At 44.0% G+C, this 13,218-nt stretch overlaps 4 protein-coding genes across 4 annotated transcripts, besides 3 other annotated features; 2 read left to right on the top strand and 2 right to left on the bottom strand.

Annotated features, from left to right (window-relative positions):
* Window positions 1-545: 545 nt before the first annotated feature.
* Window positions 546-5,096, bottom strand: PVX_122735 (hypothetical protein, conserved; the record flags this gene model as incomplete). Its single annotated transcript, XM_001617060.1, has 1 exon — window positions 546-5,096. One exon carries the CDS (start codon window positions 5,094-5,096, stop codon window positions 546-548), a length of 4,551 nt encoding a protein of 1,516 aa, XP_001617110.1.
* Window positions 2,224-2,245: a microsatellite.
* Window positions 2,332-2,375: a microsatellite.
* Window positions 3,816-3,869: a microsatellite.
* Window positions 5,097-6,990: 1,894 nt separating the features above from the next.
* Window positions 6,991-8,193, bottom strand: PVX_122730 (glycerol-3-phosphate acyltransferase, putative; the record flags this gene model as incomplete). Its single annotated transcript, XM_001617059.1, has 1 exon — window positions 6,991-8,193. The coding sequence occupies one exon, from the start codon at window positions 8,191-8,193 to the stop codon at window positions 6,991-6,993; it is 1,203 nt and encodes a 400-aa protein (XP_001617109.1).
* Window positions 8,194-8,811: 618 nt separating this feature from the next.
* On the top strand, window positions 8,812-10,019 carry PVX_122725 (ferredoxin, putative; the record flags this gene model as incomplete). The annotated part of the gene is made up of 1 exon (XM_001617058.1): window positions 8,812-10,019. The coding sequence occupies exon 1, from the start codon at window positions 9,381-9,383 to the stop codon at window positions 10,017-10,019; it is 639 nt and encodes a 212-aa protein (XP_001617108.1). The 5' UTR covers window positions 8,812-9,380.
* A 2,484-nt stretch (window positions 10,020-12,503) lies between these two features.
* Window positions 12,504-13,073, top strand: PVX_122720 (hypothetical protein, conserved; the record flags this gene model as incomplete). The annotated part of the gene is made up of 1 exon (XM_001617057.1): window positions 12,504-13,073. One exon carries the CDS (start codon window positions 12,504-12,506, stop codon window positions 13,071-13,073), a length of 570 nt encoding a protein of 189 aa, XP_001617107.1.
* Window positions 13,074-13,218: the final 145 nt, after the last annotated feature.

Raw genomic sequence — 13,218 nt, 5'->3', positions numbered from 1 at the left:
CCGCTTTACACAGCACATGTTGTGGCATAACGTAAAAAAAGTAGCGACGCGTAAATTTTGAAATTAACAAAAGGGAAATAATTAACGGTCATGTTTTGAGAGCAACGCACATAGCGCTTCCCACTCAGTGTGTTTGTATACAATTGAAAGCGGGGGGGAATGACAACTGCTCTGTCAAAGAGGCGCATATAATTGTGCCACATCAGGCGTAAGCCGCTAAAAAGGGTAAAAAAAAAAAAAAAAGCCATTTGGGGAATGGTCAGACGGATTCACCTTGGAAAGGATAGTACGGCCAAAAAAGGGATAAACAAATAAATAAATATGCAACCATAGTGGACTTAACAAAACAGTTAATTAAACCCACCATACCGCAACGGGAGGTACCAAAAACGCACAAGTTGCGGAAAGAACCAAAAGGGTAAGCACAAACGTGTTGCACCGAATGAGGGCAAAAAGGCGAAAACGAAAGATAACGGGGACTGGTTCGCGCATGCACAGGTATACATACAGGTGCGATCGCGCCAGTTAACGCGCAGTAACCGCCGCTAACCCTGCCAACCGCTGCTAACCACGTCGGCCAAGCTCTCCACCAGGTCCTCGACGATGACGCTCTTCATCAGGTCAGATACGGACTGCAGCTGGAAGTAGGTGCAGACCCGGTGCTCCACATTACGCTCGTCTGTAAAGAAAGCGTCGTCGTATTTGCTCGTAAAGAGGAACTTCCCGTTTTGGAGATCTACAGCGAGGTACCGCTTTGTCCTCGAATTTAAAATGTGGACGAAGGAGTTGTTAACTTCCTTATTGTACTTATTACACCGTTCCACTAGGAAATGCGCGCCGGGGACATTTTCAATTTTCTCATTCTTCATTTGAACAGCAATCAAATGTTCGTCGTTTGCTGCGGAGAGATAACACCCTATTATATTTATGTTTTTATCTCTACCCATTTTGCTCACTTGGTTTATTTCCCCCTTTGGTAAGGACCCTTTGTACTGAAACGACACAAGGTGCGCTTCTTGGGCGTCCTCTTTTTGGACCCCCTTCTGCTTCTTTTTATGCTCACTTGGAATTGGCTCCGTTTGGGGCTCCACGGGGGGATTAGCACCCATTCTATCAGCCAAATGACTCCCCCAAGCGTCATCTACACTCTCTCCACCCGGTGCCGCACCATTCTCTACAACGTGGAGGAGGTCCCCCTCGAGAGGGTCCAAATCATCAATGCCCCTGCTATTTCCTAAGTTGTTATAATCCGCAGAAATTAAATTATCAACACTTGAGGAGTTACTTTCTAGAGGGCATTCTCCAATTTTGGTGGAATTGCTCAGAATTGTTCCTTCCACTGAGTTTACATTGGCTAGATACTTCTTCTTTTGGATAATGTTAAATGATTCCATTTCAGCATCTGTCTTGTTTTCGTTTAGATCCTTCTGCTGCTCGGTTTGTTCGTCTTCCACTACATGTGGGGAAGTGCTCCCCGGATGTGATTGATTCCTTTCTGTATCACTCTTCCCCTCTATTGGAGGAGGGGGTACCATTTTATTCGAAGTGGGATCTGTTCCATTATGATGGGGAGGCACCTGCTCAGCATCCACCCCTTTGTGATCCTTTCCGAGAGGATCCTCCTCCACCCTGGTAGACTCACCCTTATATTTGATAAAATTCCTGGAGACCCTTTTGGAAGAAGTCATGTCTTTATTCAGTTCTGCATTTTCTACCTGCCCCTGGGGTGCAAAATCCCCTTCAGTCCTTTCACTATACCAATTGTAAATGTCGTTAAAATAGCCATAAAAAAAATTCCAAAGGGGGTTGCTATTTTGCTGCAGCACCTTTATTTTCCTTTCATGGGTATGATAGTTGTAAGAATAGTTCCTATTTAGCGTATTCATTTGGAAGAACCCGATGTCTTTTCCAAGCACCACTTTCTCAGCTTCCTCAATGAAGTGCGGTTCTATGTCTAAAAATTTATCCATGCATGCAACTTTGATGGAGTAGGTTTTAACTTCCTCTCTTAGCATGTTATTAATAATTTGCACCTGCTTGATTTTCCCCATTACTTTATCGTTGCATAGAAATTTGCTTCCTATTTCTTTTGCTATTTTGTAAAACACTTCGGAGGTGTTTGCCTCCAGGGGGTTTCCCTCTCCACACGAATGGCAGCTAGAAATGTCCTGCAACAGGCTACTACAGATGAAGTGTAAACACTTCGAATTTTCCCGTTCGACGTCTTCCTTCCCCCTGGCTTGCTTCATATCTTCGTAGTTTTTTACCAGCTTGTCGAGGCACTCATCTTCGAGAAATAGGTGTATGAAATTTGCTAGCACCTTTTTTAGGAGGACCTTCTCGTTGTGGGCAGGGGGGTGGCTGGGCTGGCTCGGCTGCTTCTTGTCCCCCCCCTTCGACGCCACGCTCTGCTGCTTGGCCAGCCTGTGGTACAGCTCGACGAAGAGCCCCAGCTGGAGAAACCCACACTCACTTCCGGCGCTTCCACCGCTTCCCATACTTACACCGCTTCTAACCCCACTCGGTGACTTCCTCACCGGTGCTGACTTCTCATCGTCCACCCTTTTGCCACAATTCGATGGAACTGCCTTCGAACTGACGTGCACCATTTTGTGTGCCCCTCTTTCGCCCCGGAGGTACTCCAATTTTTTTTCCGACATGTAGAGCATCAAAATGTACTTTTCCTCCTTTTCCAAGTTGTCCACCTTGAGCCCCAATTTATCAAAATCGATTTGGTACATATCGAAATGTTCAAAGTGGATGCGATCCACGTCGGTGTCATTAATGAGGGCTAGCTTCTTTTTTATGGCATCTACCTTTTTACCCATGTCTTCCATGCTCTCTTTCTTTTCTATATCGTTCATAGTTCCGTTTCTCCTAAGAGTGTACTTTCCAATCGGAGCACCTTCCTTTTCTCTCTGGTTAGACGTCCTAGACGTCCCCCCTTCGTCATGCTCTTCCAAGATAAAGAACCTTTCCTTCATCCCTATGTTATCGGCCGTGTTTCGCTTCTCAAAATTGATTGCCTTCACTTTTACAGGAGAGATGATATCACTTTCGTACCTTTTCATTTTGGGTGAAATTATTTTCCGCCTCGTTGTTCCTCCTGGTGAATATTCTTCGCTTGTTGGGAGTGGCGACCCATTGATGTAATTTCCACCGCTCAGCCCAGCCGCGCTCGAATGGAACTGGTCTGAATATTTAGCAGAATAGAGCTTCGATTTATTCAGAAGAGATGATACTTCTCTGTTAAGCCAGAAGGGCTCCAATTCGCTCTCCTTGGCTTCCTCCATTTCGGAGTCGTCGTATATTTTTATATCTGCTAATTCGTCTGACGAGTCGGAGGACGTTCCTCCCGATTTGTTAATACCTTCTACATGGTCGGCATGGCAATGTTCGCTCGACTGGGTGTGGTAACTTTCCATTTTGTTAATTTTTTTTTTCACCTCTTTTTGGGCTTCATCTGCGATTGCACGCGAAATGGGGGTATTCTCTCCATCCTTCTTCTCCTCCATGTGGTCGTAAAGCACACCGCTACTTTGCTTGTTTCTGTTTTTTCTGAGAAGGCCAACCTTATTCGCACTTCCTATGTCTGGCTCTTCCCCCGGTTGTTCTTCCAACGAGCTGAATGTACTGAAGGAAGTCGTCCCAAATTGTTGCATGCGCAGTTGTTGCCCCTCAATGGTTGCTCCCCCGACACTCTGACCCGTGGTGGCATTTTCAATTTCTCTCTCTTTCCCCGTTTTGAAGCTACTAATCCTTTTAAGTGAATTATTCATATTTTTCCTTTCGGTTTCCTCCAAAATGTGCTCTATGGAATTCACCTTTTTCTGAACGATATCGTCTGTGTCACTTTGTTGTATGAAGATTTTTTGAATCATAATTTGTTCCTCAGAAGACTCCTTTTGTGAGCCATCTGAATATTTCTTCTCCCCCGGGGGGTTAAAATATTTCTGCTTACCGCTTAGCTTTCCAAATGTATGGTTTTTCCCTTGTGAGTTTAGGGAGATTTTTTCAAATTTTGTTTTAATTTCGCGATTTTTCTCCTTTCTCAATTCTAGTACACTCAATTCATCGTTTATGTTCGCTGGCGCGAATTTTTTTACGGCGTTTTGTTCGTTTTGTTCGTTTTGTTCCGTTTGTCCTTTTTGTACCTTTTGTCCTTTTTGTTCTTTTTGTTTTCCCGCTTCCCTCCCCCTTGCGCTTCCTGCGTTCAACTCCTTTCCTGTGCAAAATTTGCTCACCCCACTCGAGACTTGTTCACTTTTTTTTTTTTTTTTTTTCAAGTCGTGGCCATGCAGTTGCCTCTCCTGTGTGCACTTTTTTTTTTCTGCCACACGATCATTTGTTGCGCTTTCTTCTTTTTTTACCGCAAGATCAGGTTGTGCGTTTTGAAAGTTTTGTGCGGCCTGCTCGCTTTCGTCGTCTTGCTCATTCTGATCGCCCTTCTCGTTTAGTTCATCGAACTCGTCTGTGTCACCATGCCAGCTTGGTTCGTCTCGCCCATTTGGCCAACCTTTCGCTGTGAACACACCTACGTGACCCTCGGTCTCGCTTTTCCCCTTTTTTGAGTCCCCTAAAGGGAAACATTTATACATACTTTCACTTCCCCCACGTTGCAATGTCTTGCTACCCCCCCTGTTTATACGCATAAAACTGGCCTCATTGACCTTCCCATTTTTTCCCTTGTTTACGTAATTTGATTTGTGGCTAAACGAAAGAGGAAGCGACTTTTTCTTCGTGAGCACTGACTCGTCATTGTTTAAGACATTTTTTTTGTAGTAGTTATTTTCCGTTTTGCTGCGTGTGTACATTACATCCCATTCGGGGTGTTGCAGCATGTCCACAAAATGGTCATTGTGTATGGATGAGCTGGCCTGATCCCTACCCTTTTCCATTTCACCGTGAGGTGTGCCTTCCCCTAATGGGAAAACTTTAACCACTTCGTCATTTGGGCCCCCGTTTGACGCATTGAAATGCGCATCTGCATTTTTATTGGTTCCCTTGGTGTTAAGCTTCTTGGCTTCGCCGCCGAAAGACTTGGTGCCCCTTCCGTCCAGCTGGCCCTTCATCCCGTATGACTGCTCCGTGTGCATTTCGCTCAAGTGCATAAAGTGTTCACCGAATGGGTATATATACCTCCGCGTGTGCACACAAGTGTATCCACGCAGGGGTAGCCACTCTTATGCGTTTCGCGTGTTGTACGTCGTAGCAGCGATTGTCGCCCCTTTTAAACTCATTCGTGAACGAAGAAAAAGGAAAAGGGACAGCACGTACAGTTGTGATGACTTACGCGTTGAAAATATAAATGGCTGTGCTGCCAACGTCGAAGTGGTGTCAATAAAAAGACAAAAAACAAATTAAAGTGTAAAGGGGTGATCCCGTGTAAATGTTATTTTGCAAAATGCCTCAATGAAAGCAGAATAAGTTATTCTACAGAGTTGTACGAGAAATGGCCACAAACAAATAAGCACATCATGCTAAGGACATGCGATTAGAAGCACACATCTTTACGCAATGGTACGAAATATGATGGACATAGTGCAACACAGGTTGGTACACTGTTGATCGTAAATAATGCAGCTACTTGTGTTTGGGCGCCTCATTCGTTTCTTTTTCTCCCCTTATTTTTGCAGGCCGCAGGTGTAGTGCATGAGACAGGAGGAGGCGCCGTATTTTAGCATCTACGCGTAACGAGGAAGTGGAACGTGGAAGTGGAACGAGAAAGTGTGCACATGTACAAGTATATATATGTACATATACATATATATATATATACACGTACGTGCAAATGCCCGTTTTACAAAATGGCAACGAGGCTAATTCTCCACCCCACCGGACGCGTAAACAAAATAAACGCGCGCGCTGTTGGCCTCCCTGCCACAAAAGAGAGCTTACAACACAACATGCGTTAACAAAAAAAAAAAAAAGTTGTTTCTCCTTTTTTTCAAAACTTTGAAACCTTTTTAGTAGACATTTTTTTTTTATCCCTTTTTGTGCCACATTTTTGTACAATTTTGAAACAAAAAGAGAGAAAAATAAAAACACTAAAAATGAAAATAAAAGTCACTGATCTGTGCGTGTGATGTGATACTTGCAGGGGTCAAATGGAATTTTTGGCTAGCTGGAAAAAAAAAAAAAAAAAAAAAAAAAAAAACTTCTGACCTGTGCATATCACTAACGAATTAAGTCCTATACATGGAAGAACAGAAAAAAAAAAAAAAGCGAAAAAGACAACCTTCTACGTGCCTCATTTTTTTTTAAATAGGCAAACATTAAACAAACAGTTTGTGAGCAAATTTTACAACATCATAAAATGATCAGAAGGGGGGGTTAATTTTTCGAAAAATGTTCAAAAATGTCATATTTAAACTGCGCGTGTGCCATACGTCTGTGTTTTTTTTTTTTTTTTTTTTTTTGTTTCCGTTTTTTAATATATGCCATTTGGAGGGCAAGAACAAGGGAAATCAAACTTTCTAAATTCGCATATTCATAATGACATAAGTAATTATGGACGTATGTACCCCTGCGCATGTTCACAAATGGGTGCAAATTACACATATTGGGGGTAAGAGATTAACTCTGCTGCACGAACGCAACATGCACTTAATGACCTGTGAAGCCTGTCCATCTGTCGTATGCTTTCCCTCCCCCCCGTAACGTCACGACAGAGTTATGGTATAAAATAAAAAAGTGTGATAAATAAAAAATGCGTGTGAATCGAAGAAAAAACGTGAAGGGAGGAGAGTCCAAATAAAAGACAATTTTGACGCAAAGATGGGAGAGTAATTGGGCGAGTTCAACGAGGAGGCGCCTGTACGCGAGAGGAAGACGAAAATGCCCCGTCGGGTGTGACTTATGGGCGTGTTTTGTGTAAAGGTTACAATTTACCGTGGCTCCCCGGGTGGGAGAGGACATTTTCATTTCCATGTTCACGTCCATTTCCATGTCCATTTCCATGTCCATTTCCACCTCCACGAGAGCGGCCAATCAGCATATTTCACCATACAGCCGACTCACATAGGTGTACAACCTCTCCGTTAACTCTTTTTCGTCCATGGTGGGGTACACATCAAAAATGTCTTCGCCTAAATTGACCCCCACGGGGGAGTACGCACACGACCGCTGCTTTTCAATTTCGTCAACATCGACCGTGTTGGGAGGGGGACATATATTGTACGTGTTCAGCGCGAGTCCTAAGAAATGCGTTTTTATTTTTGCCCGTTTTGCAAAGATGTAGAAAGTTTGTATAATTTTTGGATCAAAGGGAGAAATTTTGATGTTCCCGTGCGGGTCTTTCCTATCTCTGCCCCCACTGGGAGCTAGCCAAATGATATTTCTCCCCTCTGTTAATAAGTTTTTCAAAGCGTTCAAAGATTTATGGTTGAACAGGATTTTTTCTTCTCTCAGATGTGGAGGGTTCTCAATATATTTTTTGGAGTAAATGCAGAGCAGGTTAGCTGAAACGCTAAATGGCCTCGATAAAGGATCTGCCCTTATTTTATGACCCCCAATAAAAATAATTTTTCGGGAAATATTACTCCCGTTATGAATATCAAAAAAATATTTAATTATATTTGCATCAGCTTCTATATGGTGATTACTGAATATGATTATGTTGTGTCCTTGTTCTACCCATTTTTTCATCTTGTCAATGTGTTCAGTGCCCCTAAATTTAGAGTTTTCTTTGTCTATCAATTGGGACCAGAATTGTAAAGACCATTCGTGTAGGGCCTCATCATATCTGTGCACATTTGGGAAGGTATAGTACCTATACTTTTTAAAAGATTCTATGTACTGTAAGAAGTTTTCTAAAAATATTTGTGGAGGGCAAGTTTTATGCCTTTTCATTTCATCAAAGTAGTTTTTTAAGAACCCAGAGAATGTGTTGATGTGTTCTACATTGTCCCTGTTTTCTCCTTTTAGTGTCTCCAATTTGTCGCAGATTATTTTTAGGGCTTCTTCATAGGTGTTATTTTCCAGAGTTGGGTAGTTCACTTTATTCCCGCTGCTAATCGGAGGGGTGTACACATCACTCTTGTCCTCATTTGGGGCAGTCGTAATTGGATTTGTTGACGCACGGATGGTACCCTTTGTGTGTCTACTTGGAATCCCCCTAACTGAGCGGTCGCAGAGGTTATAGTTTTTTACGTAAGGCAATGGTTTCTTCTTAACACTTTCGACATTAGTCATTCGGGTGGTGACAAATAACAAAGCGGTTAACAGTGCGTTGCTTGGGTGTAGCATTTTCCCTCGTCGGTTCTGCAAAGCGGGTCGGGTGTTGAAAGTATATGTGATCAGCGTAAGGGGGGAAAGAGCAAAAAAAAAAAAAGTGGATGTGCAGAATGGGTCCACGTTTCGTATAACAACGACTGCAGAGCATGTACGACACCTTGGCCTGCCCAGGGTTGCACATTCGTAGTTGTGCGTCCTTTTAGCTGCGTGTGTTCGTCAGTGGTGCGTTGCGCATACGTGTTGTAAGCTTCTTTCGCTCGTTCGTTTGTTCGCCCGTGCGCTTCTTTTTTTTTCTTCCTTTTTTTAATTCTCCGCTGCCCGCCCGCGCGCTTCTTCACTTCCCGCCGCATTTCCCGCCATTTTTAGAATCCCTTTTCCAACCTTGTGCACACGCGTACGAAGAGCTGTTTAACGACGCATGCGCACGAACGGGGGTTCCACTAGCATGTGCGTACGTACATGCGCACATGTAGGCGGTCGCGTAACGATCACTCCACAGAATGTGTCCTTCAACGCCTCCCCCGCAGAAGGGATCTTGCACAAGTTGGCCTTTTTAGCCACGCGCTAATTTGATATGCGGAAAAGAGAAGAAAAAAAAAATAAACAAAATGGAATAAATTAGATACAGCTAGGTAATCCTCCCCTCTCTCGCTCCCACCCCCAAATGTGAACAAACCAAATTTCTACATTTCCTCAAAAAGAAGCAGAAGAAAAATGCCATTTGACCCTTTTGTACAAAAAAATTGCAAACATTTTCGCAGAGAAAGGAACGCTATATGAGCAGTTTTTTTCCATTTCGCGAAGCATTATATAGTAACCAGTTTCTTGAGCAAAATGAAGGCCTGGCCCGCGTGACGAATTGAGGAAAGAGAGCCAGGGTGAAGCGAAAGCACAGTGCGAGCGTGGTACGCTAAACTGAAGCATGGAAGTATTGCCATTTTTATGTGTATATGCTTATTCAGAGGAGCACAACTCCAAATACAACATTTGCACGAACGGCTTTCCATTCGTGAGGGGCATGCCCTTTTGCGTAAGAAGCTGCCAAATGAGGCGTACACACCGTCCAGGAGTGCGAAGCGAAAGGTATTCACATCCGCCACACACATGCTGCGCGTCTGTACCCCTGCCAATCGGCCCATCTGCACATGTACACCCACGATCACACATCCTATGCACGGCGAGAAGAGAAAAACATGATTGCAGTTATCCTGTTCGTGCTGCTCACACTTTTAACAGAACACAGCAATACATACCAATTCAGCAGCAAGAAAACCCCCCTAAATTATATGTATGGAACTCGAGGAATAAATATATGTACCCCCCAAAAGAGAGCCTGCTCCAGATTTATTAGCAAACTGGTAAGCTGTAAAAAAGCGTCATGCCTTCCTGTAGGTGGGGACAGAGGAGGTAAAGCGAGACACACTTCTAATGACTTCACCAATGGTGGGGGGAAAAGGAGATATTTCAAATCGGCAAACAGGAATAAACTGTTTTATAACATCACCCTGCGAACGAATGAGGGAGAAAAGAAAATTCAGTGTGATGAAGATGAGTACATATTAGATGCCAGCGAAAGACAGAACGTTGAGCTGCCGTACAGCTGTAGGGGAGGAAGCTGTTCCACTTGTGCTGCGAAGTTAGTCGAAGGGGAGGTGGACAATGAGGACCAGAGCTACCTGGACGAGGATCAGCTGAAGAAGAAATATGTTCTTTTGTGTACTTGCTACCCCAAGTCGGATTGCGTTATCGAAACGCACAAGGAGGATGAGCTGCACGATATGTGATTGTTTTGGGTTTCCCATCGCGACCCGCATGAGGGTATGCTCCTTTGTGAGCGCTTCTCTGCGATTAGGCTAGTTTATGCGCCTTCATAAGTGCATATGTTTATTTATGCGCGTTTATACGTTCCTGCACGTGCTGCATCCATTAACGGGGCGGTCGCGAAATACCCCGAGCATTATGGCCATTTCCCTTTTTTTGTGCGTAAATAAAAAGTTAATCCCTCTGCTTGGGTTTGTTTTTCCAGACCAAAGGGGGAAAGGCACCCCTGGAATGGAGAGCGATGATGGAGGGTTCACTGTTCAGGCGATGGTATATTAAATGTGATCCGTCCGCACATAACTTGAGCATTCGCTGGGCATATTTTTAATTAGTGCATGCAGACCCTCCCCCTTTTTGATAACCTATTTTGAAGTTTCCCTTTCGTTGTCTTTCCTCCCAGTAGCGGCCCTCGCCTTCCCCCACTTAGCGTTTTTTTTTTTTTTTTTTTTTCTCCTACACATTTGCACAACCGTATTAATGTGAAACCGTATTAACGCGCAACCGCGTCCATTCGAAGAGAGGCGGAAAATTAATCACCTCCCCTTGTGCTGAGATGACCGGTGAAAATGAATTCCCCTAACCAGCACGCATAGTATTCATGTATGTGTATGCGTGCGCTTTGTATTGGCGCGCTTTCCTCGTGGGAAAATACTCGCCCCCCACGTTTCTGGCAGGGCGAAGTACGGTGCACTTTATGCGCACGTTACTTTGCGCTTTCGTTAAAAGGAAAAAAAGAAAACTTGAACGCCACGAAAATCGCGAAATGACTGTGCAAAAAATGATACGCCACCCAGTGGGCCAAAAATAATCCAAAAAAAAAAGTCTTTCAATAGGCGAAAATGTCTACATTTTTATCTCGAAAAATTGTTCACATGTTTTTTTTTTTTTTTTTATATTTTCCTATTGGCCGAACGATTCATATACAGATCTGGTGTTTTACAAATTGTACATTAAAAATCTGCGCAAATCTGCCAAGTGGCAACTTTTCTTTTTTTTTTTTAAAGCGTTGTTTTGTGAAGACCTACGAAATGTTTTGCCTGAACAGGGCGCAGTTTAATGGCACATAAGTGTGCGCACGAGCGTATGTATGTATATGTGTATATATGCTTAGTATGTACATACTCGTGTGTTTCTTCCCCCCAGGAATGAGCAAACACTTGCAGACACTTGAACCGGAGATCTTGGAAGCTTGGCACATAGGTATGCGAGGAGTGAGGAAACAACAGGGGGTGGGGCAATTGCAACGGTTGAGGGGAGGAACACCCACAACTGTTGCGGTTTAAAAAAAAAAGAAAAAGAAAAAGAAAACGTAAAAATGAGTCACGTGCCACTTGCGCGCTTCCCAAATCATTGCATCGATGCATGCTGCGTAACTACATGGTGAAATTGCGTGACAGTACAGACTTGTGTGTAGACGAGCGGCAAAAATGGTGCCCGACGCACGTCCATAGGAATTATTTTTTTTTTTTCACATTTCTGCGAGTAGTTCCCGCAGAAGGCAGCATTCAGGACGTATTTATATTAACTCATTTGTTCATACCCCTAGTGATGTATACACGCGTGCGTTTAAGTCTAATCGATCATTTTTTCCCCATGGCAACACAACAGTGCAGTCTACATTTTGCGTGCATTAATTAAAGGGGAAAGGAAAGACAACAAAGCAGCAACTTAGCATGCAACTAGGGTCACATGTGTACTGCGCGACGCTGTGTGGGTACCATTTAAGTAGAAAATAAGTAGAACGTGGTGGAAGGCCATTACCCACCTTTTGGTCAGTGTAACTAATAAATTTGCATGTGCATTTAAATTTTGGGACGAGTTTTTTTTTTTTTTTTTGCGAAATTGATGTCTTTTTTTTTTTTTTTTTTTTCCCATTTGTACTTACCAAAGAGGCGCGTTTTTATTAGCCTAAAGGCACAGCGTGGACAAAAAAATAGCCCCAGCAGCTCCCCCATTTAGCGAATTCGCAGATTAGCAGATTAGCAGACTAGCACATTAGCACATTAGCAGATTAACCAATTGGTCGAACAACCCTTGCTCGTTCGTTCACTGCCGCTTTGACGTTTCTGCGCCTGTGCGTGACCGCTGAGGGGTTGCCGCGCCTGTCCTGTTGCTATTCTCGTTGCATGAATGCATCCGCGTTGGACGCAAGCGAGTGTACAGCGTGTATAGCATGTTCGTGTGCATATGCCTACAACTGAGCGCATTTTTAACTGGCCTTGCTTCTTCGCGCGTGCCCCACCTCGGCAACGTTGAGCGGCAGAGCGCGCAGCCCGTTCCGTGCGTACCGTTTGTGCTCCGTTGCAACTGTACGCCCGGCGCGAGGGCACTCAGGCGAGGCGGCTCAGGCAAAGCGGCCTAGTCGAAGCGGCTTCTTCGTAGCTGCTCACCCATAGCTGCTTCCTCGTAGCTCCCCACCCGCGGATTCCCATTTCCCCCTTCAGAAGATGAGCTCTTCAAAATGTGTATCCACCAGAGTGGCAGCATTCGTTCTGTACCTAATACCAGTGGTATACTCCTTCCTGGTGGTCGTATTTGGGCTCACAGAGTATGAGCAGAAAAAAACATGCAACCTGTTAGTGTTGTGTGTGCTTTACGGAGTTGTAATAATTTTAATTTGCTCAGTTGGCTGCTATGGAATCATCACTGAAAATGCCACCTCCATCAGATCTACAATTATCCTTTTAATTGTGAACAACATTATTATGACCATGTTAATAACTTTCCTGTTGATTGATATTTTAAATTTCCCCCACGTGGTGACCGTTCATAGAGCCTCCAGATTTTTGCAGTTCGTAGTGCAAGACAAAAAGATAGGCTTAGCTTTCTGCTCCCTTGTCTACGTACTGATTTTTTTTTCCTTTTGTTTTATGTGGACCGTTGGGGATTACTTAGCTCAGCTAGATGCTAAATTATGTTTGGATGATTTGAGGTATTCGCATGACCGCATGCAGCAGAAGAAGAAAAATCCCACAAAGCTCCTCGGGGATGAAGGCGAGTTCTTGATCAAGGTGTAACTCAAGCAGTCAACAGGGGAGCAGACGCCACGAAAGGGAGTAGCGGCGGGGCGTAGCAAGCCGCGCGTTATGCCCAGTTGTCCTTATTTTGAGAAGGCCACTTGGGGAGGGCTACATATTTACCGAAGAACATAAAGGGACATTC

This window comes from Plasmodium vivax, chromosome 14 (genome assembly GCF_000002415.2).
Source record: "Plasmodium vivax chromosome 14, whole genome shotgun sequence".
In the NCBI taxonomy this organism is placed as follows: Eukaryota; Apicomplexa; class Aconoidasida; order Haemosporida; family Plasmodiidae; genus Plasmodium; species Plasmodium vivax.
This window is presented reverse-complemented; position numbering and strand designations above follow the sequence as displayed.